Source organism: Syngnathus leptorhynchus, chromosome 6, assembly GCF_054491065.1.
Source record: "Syngnathus leptorhynchus isolate UIUO chromosome 6, UIUO_Slep, whole genome shotgun sequence".
In the NCBI taxonomy this organism is placed as follows: Eukaryota; Metazoa; Chordata; class Actinopteri; order Syngnathiformes; family Syngnathidae; genus Syngnathus; species Syngnathus leptorhynchus.
Window position 1 is genome coordinate 10125840 of NC_141200.1, and position 11151 is coordinate 10136990.

Sequence of the window (11151 nt, forward strand, 5' to 3'; positions counted from 1 at the left end):
CTTTCCGGACAAACAGCTTTCCTACAGTCTTAATACCTAATTTTAATTTACCTAACTTCCACTGAAAGATTCCACCAAACATTTTGTATTAATATGCTCTTCCAATAAAACAGATCAGCTCAACACAACAACAACAAAAAAGATAATTTTATTTCACACATAAGAAGCACTCACCAAATACCACAACTCTTTGTGAAAACAGTCCAAACTCATTTTGGAACGCTTGCTGTATTTAGGCTGATGATGTTAAGAGCATGAGACAGAGGGCACACACGTAAACACCAAGCACGGCTGAATCAGTACATTGTGCCTGGGGTTACGGTAAAGGTTAAACCAGGGATCAGGTCGAAGTGACAGGTGTGAAATACAGCTGACTCATTGCAAATATTGTGTCTCTTTTAGCTTTATAAAAAATAACTGTAGTTTGAGTGTGCAGTGCTGTAAACCTGCCAGTTGATATAAGTCTAAAGCATTACAAAAAAAAAAAAACATTCTTGTGACCTGTATTAAAAAAAAAACACTCAATGACTCTTAGTCAGAAAGTAAAACTATAACATCCACGGTATAATCAAGTTTTATTGTTGTTTTTCGATATTTCTGACATTCCAAATTCAAGGTTTGATTTTTCAATATTTATCAATTATATATTATTTATGATATATCATAACAATAATAATAATAATATATAATAATTTATCCATATCTTGTGTTTCCGGTAACAAAATAATTTGTGAAAGGTGTTTTGTAATGATATGTAAAATAGTTTTATCACTTGCATGGATTTCTTTTGGATCACCATATAATGCAGTAATATCCAAATTCCTATTTTAAATGCAAAGTAAAATTGATAAAGTACAGATCCGGAATGACGTCAGTCGTCGTCATGTCTTAGGCGTGGTGCATCATGGGAAGACGATTGTTCGTGAAGTTTATGAACATGAAAGGGAGGAAGTAAATGCCGGATGGCACCGCTATATTAAAAGTAAGAAATTATTTGGGCAAACATTATTGTAAATTACCCAATGACTAGCATAGTGAGATGAAATATCGTTAAACCGTAGTGCCAATACTCTGTGCTAGCCAAATTTAGCTAACTCTAATTTCGTATTTGTACTATGTGCGTTTGCATTAGCGTTTGGGTACTACGATGAACGTGGACCTGTTGCAGTACCATTTATGTGATGTGATTACAGAAAAACAACAACACATATTAGTCATAAAGTTGCTGTGATGTAAAGTAACTGTATCCCGCTTGCAGGTATCGATCTTCTAGACATGTCTGGTTGGTGCCAACCGAGCTCCCCAGCGCTTGCGTCTGATGACTTCAGCTCGACCCCCCTCAAGTCAGATGAGCGAAAACACGTCTGCGTACCAGAAAACCTGGTGGGCGACGACATCCTACCTGAGGACGACGACACTTACTCCTTGTTATCCCCAATCTACCATGATAGTTATGAAAGCGATGAAGACGCGCTCAGTGCTACTGAGCAACCGCCCAGTGCTACTGAGCAACCGTCCAGGTATTACCTGCTTCTTCTATAAGGTGAACAGAAATCATTTTAAATGTACACAGTCCTTTCATCTCCGCTTACATATTCTTATTTTTAAGATGTGAGCAACAGAAAAACACCTCAAGTCAGACAGAACCTGAAGCCCTCAGTGCCTGGGAAATGTGGCTGGTAAACAAAGCAAAAGAAGACCAGCTTAAAATGAAAATGAAAACCGAGAAGGCAAGTTGACAAGTTGTTTTATCGGCGTATATTGTCCCACTTTTCTCAAAAAAGGCATGGCTACAAGTTCTGATTCAAACACGTCTTTAATCAGGCACGTTTACTCAAGGAACAAAAAGAACATGAAGAAATGGAACTGAAACAGAAAAAGATCATGGAGGATAAAAAGATCAGAGACTGGCAACAGCTTAAACGAGAGCAGGTTGAAATCTTCCCCATTAAGTTAGCCATTACTGCAAAAAAAAAAAACTGCTCTGATCATGTTTTATGATTGTAATCCAAGGAAAGACATAATCATCTTCTGAAAATCAGCAAAGAAGAGGAGGTACGGCATCAACAGGAAAAACAAAGAGAGTTTCAACAGAAAGCTCAACAGAAGTACAACGACTGGCTTCAGAAGAAGAAACAAGAGAGGTTAGAAAAGGAAAAGAAGCAAAAAGTAAGACCCTTTTCAAAGTGTCTGCGATTTAGCTACTGCTTGGCCTTATGTTTTGATCATTGGGGTCTGTCTCGTTTCAACAGGAGGAAGCAAGTCTGAGAGAGGAGCAGGAGAAAGAGCGGCGGAGGAAAGCAGAGGAGAACTTTAAGGAATGGCTGACAAAATCCAACGAAAAATGCAAACAAAGTCCAAAACCACCTCATTATTCAAGTGAGTGTGAAGTGGCAATTCTTAGCTTCTTGGCAACTTTCTGGATAATACCATCATGTAGATATGTGAATCGTGGTCCATTAATTGCATGTGTGTAACCTGCAAGTGCTATCCTGCCTTCAGATCCCTGCAGCTTCCACCCAGCACCCGGCTTTTACAACCCAATCCCATGGAAGCCCATCCATACGCCCCCTCCTGAAACATCCCCCGAAAACACACCGAGCAAACCGATTCAAAAACAAAGAAGAGGACATCAAAGCTCAACATTTCGATTCACAAACAGGACGTACAGATGACAAAGCTTTGTCCAATTCAAATGGGAATCACATTGTGACAAGGGGAACACTAACGTTTCCTTCTTGAGCTTGTTTTAAAGGAAGGGTAAACCGATTATGGTGCATTTTTCATGAACTAGCCCAGTTTTTGTATTATTATTTTTTTTTTAGCAGAGAAATTAAAAAGTTTGCGTTTTTTAATTTTATCAATTCATTTTTAAGAAATAATAAAACCACAAATGCCTCTAAAAACACCCTCTTTTAATGACGAATACAACTACACACTTAAGTATAGCCAACTTTACATAATTACAGTGTGAAAACAACATTTTGTTGTTCTGATAAAAAAAAAAAAACATGTTTTGTGATAAAAATATATTGGTGTCAGATCCAGAAAGTAAAAACCCAGCCACAGTTGCATCAATTCAACTGACAGGTAAATAATCTTATTGACTTGTGCCAGGGTTTTACTATCTGGACCTGGATTCTCCAAAATACACAATGTTTCACCCCTTTAATGGGCCACTTAATCCAGGGGCCATCCCTCCTGCTGGAACACTAACTCCACGGCATCATTGACATCCTGCACCACATAGGACGGCTGCGTGAGGCTCGGGTCAAAGCCAAAGTCCCTGTGACCGTGAAAGATGCGCTGCTCGGTCACCGTGTGTCCCGAGTCCGACGGCAGCTCCTCCTCTTTGCTGTACACTCCCGTACACACCAGAATGGAGCGACAGGCCTCGGGGAGATCCGAGCCTGGCTCGAACGCAGTGGGTGTGCCGCCTAGCTCGGTTGATGTCATGTTATTAGGGGTCTGGTAACCGCCTTGAGAATGTGCCCCACTTTGTTTAGCTCTCGTCTGGGCCTGAGGATACTGAGCAGCCTGGAGGTAACGGTTGTAGAGATTGGCACCGTATATATCGGCCATAGGGTTATCGCTATCATGGAGAGGAGAAAGATGTCAATGAGTTTGGATGAACTAAAAGTGTGTGTGCCAAAATGGAGGAATGGACTCACCCTATTGCGTATAGTCTCTTTACGGGTGTGGCCCATCCAAGTCTCTCGGCCTGCTTTCTGACCAGCAGCTCTGCATAATTATAAGTCACTATGCTGGGTTTACCAATCAGAGCTTCATACTTCAGGTCATGACCTGTCACCTTCTTGTAAAGGCTCTCCAAGCACACCAGGAACATACCATGACCAAACCTGTTAAGGAACCACAACATGAATGAAAATTCAAGGGAAAAAAAAAAAAAAAGCACTTTTGTTCCCCCCCAAACAACCGACCTGGGATTCTTGGCTTCGGTCATCCACATCAGATCCATGTTGCAGGCCAGTAGAGGAATGTGAGGATACTGCATATTATTCCAATTCCTGTCCGGATTTCCGTTGGTTAGAAGGACGTCAAGAATAAGCTGGAGATTGGTCTCCCATCTAATTGGCTCACCAAATAAGATGACCGCTACAAGGATATAAGAGGAAACAAAACATGTACACGTGCATCTCAATCAATTAGAATATCATAGAATTACTTTTAATATCGATATGAGGTCAAACTAAAGATGAAAAGTATTGAAGTATATCTTTAAATTTAACTTTTTAAAGTAAACTCCTAGAATATTTTTTTTCTATGATACTCTAAGTTGCTGAGATGCACTTGTATATACACTACTTAATATCATATGCACGTGTAGAAACATACCATCTATTTGCTGTAAACCTTTAGTAGGAGGAATCTGTGGGACAAGATAGAAGTATGAAAAAAAAATTACTATGTATACGGTACATTAGGTACAATACATCCAGTAAAGAAGAGCTGCTCTAAGATCAGCTCATACTAAATCGTGATGGTGTTGACAAGACGTTTGCGGTTAGTGTGGAGCTAAATAACTCACGCTGCCTTTGGGTCTTCTGTTATGATCCACTATATCCAGAAGTGGGTAACTCTCTCGGAGTTTATCGATGGTGACAATATTCTGGAAGCCCAACCTGAAATTTAAGTAGGTCAAGGCAATTCCCACGTGACCTTTAGTCTTTGTAACAATGATAGAGTAAATCTACAGACAAACAGGCGGTAAAGGGTCCAAAGTTTTTTTTTTTTTTTTAAACTTTGACGAGCAGAGTGGAAACACGCTAAATAAACAGAATCAATTGAGAGCATGAGTTGCAGATTTGAAACAGGATACATGTGAGCCACTTCTTCAACGGGACCCTGTCCTGACACCAGCACACACATTTGGTGAAACTGTGTGAACATTCGCAAAGGACTGTGTGACAGCATCACCTGCTCGGGCGACACCTGAATCAGAGAAACAGATACAAAATAAGACAAAGCAAGTTGGGACGACATTCAAAAATAAAAGAAGTTGGCCTTCACCTCTACATCAAGCACATGTGAAAGATGCTCTGCTTTAGTCTGCCGTATGGAGTTTCCAGCATTGGTGACAAACACCACAGGCACTTTGTATTTACCCTGGTGGTCCACAAGTTTCTTGAAACACTGCTTAGCAGCAGGGATGGGTGTTTGACCGCGCACCAGCACGCCATCGATGTCAAAGAGGAGACCGAATGAGCCCCGAGAACATGGCTAGAGAAAAGATGGGTGCACAGAGAAGGGGGGGGGGGTGGCATGAATTGATCATCCATTGTGCAGCATTATTGTTTCGATACAATTTAAGGCTGAACATTTAATAGAAAACAAATTGTGATTTTGGCTTCTCTCAAGCTTTAAAATGTTATAATAGTATATACAGTATTAATAATAGTATTTATTAAACAATTAAAAATTCAAAAAACTCCAAACTATCATTATATCCTATTACCGATTCATCCCTGCATGTTCAACACTTTATTCTTGAAACCTTTTTCTTTTTTGTCAATTCCAAATTGAATGTACCATTCAAGCATCTTGCATGTTCTACAACTTTGATGCCTTGCATCTTTGCACTCTTTGAAGTTTTGCTTCATCATTACCCTGATCAATTTACCATTTTTATTTTATCTTATGCTCTTTTCACAAATTTTGGAATTTACTGGCCAATCAAAACCGGATCATCTGGGACCTCTGGGATTATATTTTGTGCCATGTCATGTGGAAAACTGGTGTGACCAAAAAACAAAACAAAAAAGAAGTTCTTGCATGTTTGGTATCTTTGAATCTTGAGGAAAGGAAAATTCTGTGAAAACTTTAAATGTAAATGAATAAGGTCAGAAAATACGGATATACAAAAATAATATTGCTTTAAAAAACAAATATCTGCTCTTTCGCGTTTTTGTGTGATGCCGTTCATGAGTGGGGTGCACAGGGCAGAAGAAAGTTGCAACATAACTCTATGAATGTTACCTCTACTTTTTAAAGCCTTAACAGGCAAAACATTAGAAATGGTCAGTTCAGTTCGAATACATAATTAAATGAATCTCTTTAGTGTAAACAGTGTGCACAAGCATGTTCAATTCATAATACAGCTATGCACTGAATCTTTTTATTTTTATCAGGTACATTTAATGAGAAGATCGGTGAGTGCATTTCTAGATCAATATTTTGCAAAACAAAAGCTTGTCAATACTTTGCTCCTAAAGGATTGTGACACAGTGATACAGATAATATGACTAAGTAGAATTTACTCGTTGTAAAAAGCTGCTGGCAGGAGGATCTTTCGATTGCCCCACTGACCTTCGGGGGAGAAAAAAAAAAGCAATCACTTACATGGCTGTAATATCTTCTGGCTGCACCTTCACTGCCTGGTTGCAAGAGTTTCCACGCACTTCTCAAACACCTTAATGTCTGCATGATTAGTCTGCTAGTGAAATGCTGCGCGAGCAAAGACAAACGGGCCCAGTGCTTACGACACTGATGGCTATTTTTTTTTCTTTTTATTAAGGTCGCAAAAAGTTCAACCTTGAATCAATACCCCGCTGACTCAATAGCGTTTGTGGTGGTCTTAAATTTATTCCGGGCCACGAAAAGCGCATGCGTAAAACTGCGTCACGCTTCCAGGAAACGCCCTTGAATGAAATTCAGAGGCGCGGTTCATTTTAGGGAAAACGAAACTATATAGTTCGTCTGGTGTGCTTATTAAATTGTGATTTATTTTCAAATTCTAATGTGTTTAAAAGTTACATTACCGATACAGTTGTTTTTGATTTTTACTTATGATCCATAATTAATAATTTGAACTACGTCTAACACGTCACAGAGTTCTTCGAAACTGATTAAAAATTGGAAGACAACAAAAATATTCCGTATGTAGATTAGATAGTTATGAATGTTGTTGGTCACTTAAATGTTGTACAGAGGCTAAGATCAAATTCCTTGTTTGACATGCACAAACATGGCCAAATAAAGCTGATTTTGAAAAGTGGAACAGAAAATATACTGGATGGATGATTTTCATAAACTGGCAAATAAATAGGTGTGAGGCAACGTGTACTGTGCTTTGTCTAGAATTAAAAAGGAAATAAAATGTTATGGATTAAAAAAACATTTATTGGCACAAAATAAGTTGTACTAATAAACAGTACAAAGCACATCACTTGCGTAAAGCTCATAAAGCTTTAAGGTATCCATGTAATAAAAAAACAACAACAATGTGAGCCACTCCTCAGCAAAATCTTAGCTCATTTTCTAGTCCATAAATCTTGGCCTTTAATGTCATCAGATCACTCTGGACCTTCTTGGTCCGCGTATTGCTCTCTCGGACCTCTTGCAGCATAGCTAAATCCTGGTTGGGCCCAAAATTAAGCATTACCTGGAGAATACATAGATGTAAGAGCTCAAGTCAAACATTCATTAAATTGACATAACAACACAAACTACTTCCTTATGTAGAACAAAGGACAATCATTTTCCCATGTTTCCATTTCATACGTTTTTGTCCATCGGTCTTTTTACCTGAACAAGCTGTTTTTCGACATCTTTGAGTTTTTGTCGGAGTTGTCTGAGGTCTGTCTTGAAGCCCTCCACCTCCAAGGACCTCCTCTTCGCCAGTGCTTCATGACGCTGAGTCGTCAGTTTAAGACGATCGGACAATTTTTCCGCGCGCTCCTGTGCAAATCAAACATTGCCCAAGTCAGATGGGAGTTGTCTGTAATATAAAGGATCCTTCCAAGTCAATGCCTCTTCTCATTCCTTTCCGATATGTCTATTTTTTTTATTTTGTGTTTCATTTATTGACTTTTTAAATCTACCCAACTACAAACTTGGAGACCATTCAGTATTTGTACCTTAAATATTTCTTGCCCAGCCTCGTTCTCCTCCCTGGCTTGGGCCAGTTCTGATTCCAGATTGACACACTGTTCCCTGTACATCTCTGCCAAACGGTTGGCTTGCTTTACTTCCTCCTGCAATGCCTAAAAGAGATTAAAAGCTAAAGATGGGTTTGTAGGGAGGCTCTTTAAATGTCATAAAATACCCACAAGACGTACCTTTATGTCCTCCTTAAATTTTGGCCTGAAGTCAGTTTGAGTATTGTCGCCGCTCGCGGCTTGCCGTGACATACTAGTAGACATTGATTTTTTTGGAACATTCAAATCCCAGAGGAGGCGGTCCCTCTCCATCATCCATTTTTTCTCTTGAGTCTTTGTTTCATATTTGAGTTTTAAATAATCTTTGGTGCTCTCGTAGAGCAGGTTCTGGGCTCGTTGTAGCCTGCAAAGTTGCGCAAAAGAACACACGGTGGGTCAAACACAAATGTATTAAAATGTCTAGACAATTCTAAAAGTCTCACTTTTCTGTCAAACTTTTGATGTAGGACTCAAATCTCTGCCTTTCAGCCAGTGCCTCCTGTATTTTCATTTTTCGGTCCTCCTGGAGTGAATCAACCTGTTCTCTGGCTAGTCGGGTTTGTTCCTCCATCTGGGCATGCAGCGCTTCCACCTGGGCCACATAATACAAACCATGCATGAATACAACTATGACAACATTTGAATGAATACAAGCAGAAACCGTGGTACTTACCTGTAGTATTAAAGTATGGTTGTCCGTCTTATATTTTTCTAAAATATGGCAAGTTTCTGAATCTGTGAGGTTTCCTTTCCTCATGCTCGTTGCTAAGGAAAAAACGAGTAATATAAAAAAAAAATCTATCAAGGAATATCTTCTAATTATTTTTGTTTGCATTTTCTTTACTAGAAGAAATTACAAGAACAAAAAATAACTGGAATATTACATTCATCTGTTTGTATGACACGAGAAATAAACATCATTACAAAAATGTTTTCTTACCTTTACTGGTTACGTTGGCTTTTAACTTTATTGCCCTGAGATTTAAATTTTCCCCCGACTGCTGCATCTTCTGTTTGATCACCACCTAAATAACATTTAACACAATTAGTATTTGTAAGTGGCATTAAAATTTCCTGTCACGATGCCATGGCAACTGCTACCGAATAAAGTGAATACCTACTCCAGTAAGATAATAGAGAAACCATCACCAGCCATTAACGTCACAAGAGAAGAAGAGTACCTTGTGAGGAGGCTCCCGCAGAAAATATGTTGTCTCTCCATCATCAGCACCCACCAGCGAAAGAAGGTGCTGGATTTTTTTTCTGTCCTCCAGCTCTCTGTGCAACACAAAACAAGTCGGCTTTGACAATTCGAAAAGCTGACACAGAATGATTTTACCCGGATAGTCATGTTCTTCGCATTTTAAATCATATTGGTCATTATTATTGCAAAAGGTTGCTGTCAAGGAACCCAAGGTGTTTTTTTTTTTTAAGAATGTTTGGTGTACCTGATTTTTAGTCTGTCATTTTCTGCATGAAGCCGAAGTGACTGTTCTCTTTCTTGGAAGAGGTACACCTGCATGTCACTCAAGGCATTCTGCAGTTCTGAAATCTCACCTTCACGCTGCCGCAAGTCATTCTGTAGCTTATGCTGTTAGACGGTATTAAAAACAGAGATATTAGGAGGTATAGGAACTTATCATATGTGACATTAAAATCAAACCCCAGCTCACCTGGTCCTCTACGAGGCTCTTGTACTTCTCCAATATCTTCAACAGCTGCCCATGCTCTCCATCAAAATAGGCAATCTTCTTCTTGTAGCCTTCCAAATGTTCCTTGGAAGGACGGAGGTGCCCCACCCGCTCATTGATGGGGGGAATTGGGGAGTTTGAATCCATACCAGAGGTTTGCCCACAGTAAAAGGATCTGCAAAAAGAAAGATGTGTCAGTCTTCAGTCTGGCTTGGTGCATTTGACTATGCAGTGTTAATGCTTGAACAAACATTCTAAAAAGTAATGGACACTTTGGACTGGTCGCCAGCCAATGGCAGGGCAGCAATCTTATATTTATACAGTACTATATCGTTTTTCACATTATATACTAACCATAACTTTATATTATTATATTCGAATTAATAAACACAGATTAAAACGATTCCGAACGCATAAAATGAAATGTTGAATTGTATGAACAAAGAGGCGTTCATTGTTCAATGTTCACTGAGTAGGGCGGAAAAGAGTTACTTCTATGACCAAGGCGCCCGGGAGAGCGGGACTTTTGAAATGTTCAACTTTGACACAATATTATAGCTACCATTTAGATCAAAAACACTATGCGTAATCATCTCACATACAGACTGATTTGGCAGAGTTGTTATGATTTGAACGATATGAACGATATGTAAATAAGGAGGATGTCACTGTTTGCAGAAAGTGATAGTGATCGTCTATATTGAGTACGTGTCCAACATAATAATTCTGTACTAAAAAGGCATCTTGATGATTAGGAGTCATAAAAAGACATTACTCAACATTTCACATACCACGGAGTTGTTTGTTGTGTTCGTTGCGATTGTAACTGTTTGAAACCCGGAACTTTACTCCTCTTCGTCTTCTTTGGGTTGAAAGGGGACAGATGGTAACTACTTTGCCATCTAGTGGTAGATAAAAGAAATACTAACCCACAACAATGTAAACAAACGCAGTTATCGGACTAAATGGATGATGATAATAATAATAATAATAATAATAATAATAATAATAATAATAATAATAATAATAATAATAATAATAATATCATCATCATCATCAAAAAAAAAAATTGGGACGGCACTACTAATGAATTTTTCATTTTGCAAGTACTATTTGATTCCCGCCTCATGCATTTGTTTATTTATTCATTCAGCATTTGTTTGTCTTGGAGTCCAAAACGTTTCACTCAATTGAGTTGAGTGGATGAAGGTTTTTACTTTCGTTTAGTGGACTCCGGAGTCCCGACAACGGTTCAAATGTTAAGGATGATGTCGTGCTTTATTTTACAGAGAAATCAAATTAGATTACTAAAATTGGAAGGATACAGATCAGATTTTTTTATTCAAAGGAAAATATTCATTTTTTTAGCTTTCATGGACCATGCATATATATAATTTACCTCGGATAATATAGGATATTTAACTAGAAAGCAATGACAACTTTCCTTTATTTTCTTTTATTTCCATGTCGATAAAGTTCTCGCTTTAATCAAGCCTTAATTGTGAAATCTTTGCCGGAAGTTA

General features: G+C 38.6%; 3 protein-coding genes across 3 annotated transcripts; 1 reads left to right on the forward strand and 2 right to left on the reverse strand.

Annotated features, from left to right (window-relative positions):
- Positions 1-875: 875 nt before the first annotated feature.
- Positions 876-2919, forward strand: ccdc34 (coiled-coil domain containing 34). The gene is made up of 7 exons (XM_085915029.1): positions 876-982; positions 1259-1520; positions 1610-1730; positions 1825-1932; positions 2014-2169; positions 2253-2379; positions 2503-2919. The coding sequence occupies exons 2-7, from the start codon at positions 1276-1278 to the stop codon at positions 2673-2675; spliced, it is 930 nt and encodes a 309-aa protein (XP_085771155.1). The 5' UTR covers positions 876-982; positions 1259-1275; the 3' UTR covers positions 2676-2919.
- On the reverse strand, positions 2897-6615 carry hdhd5 (haloacid dehalogenase like hydrolase domain containing 5). The gene is made up of 8 exons (XM_085915028.1): positions 6361-6615; positions 5032-5241; positions 4841-4953; positions 4550-4643; positions 4357-4390; positions 3942-4116; positions 3672-3860; positions 2897-3592 (listed from the first exon to the last, which is right to left on the reverse strand). The coding sequence occupies exons 1-8, from the start codon at positions 6442-6444 to the stop codon at positions 3181-3183; spliced, it is 1311 nt and encodes a 436-aa protein (XP_085771154.1). The 5' UTR covers positions 6445-6615; the 3' UTR covers positions 2897-3180.
- Positions 6616-7147: 532 nt separating this feature from the next.
- Positions 7148-10514, reverse strand: ccdc77 (coiled-coil domain containing 77). The gene is made up of 11 exons (XM_085914612.1): positions 10420-10514; positions 9611-9803; positions 9386-9528; positions 9119-9215; positions 8878-8962; positions 8611-8702; positions 8381-8529; positions 8079-8301; positions 7878-8003; positions 7546-7698; positions 7148-7402 (listed from the first exon to the last, which is right to left on the reverse strand). Exons 2-11 carry the CDS (start codon positions 9773-9775, stop codon positions 7256-7258), a joined length of 1380 nt encoding a protein of 459 aa, XP_085770738.1. The 5' UTR covers positions 9776-9803; positions 10420-10514; the 3' UTR covers positions 7148-7255.
- Positions 10515-11151: the final 637 nt, after the last annotated feature.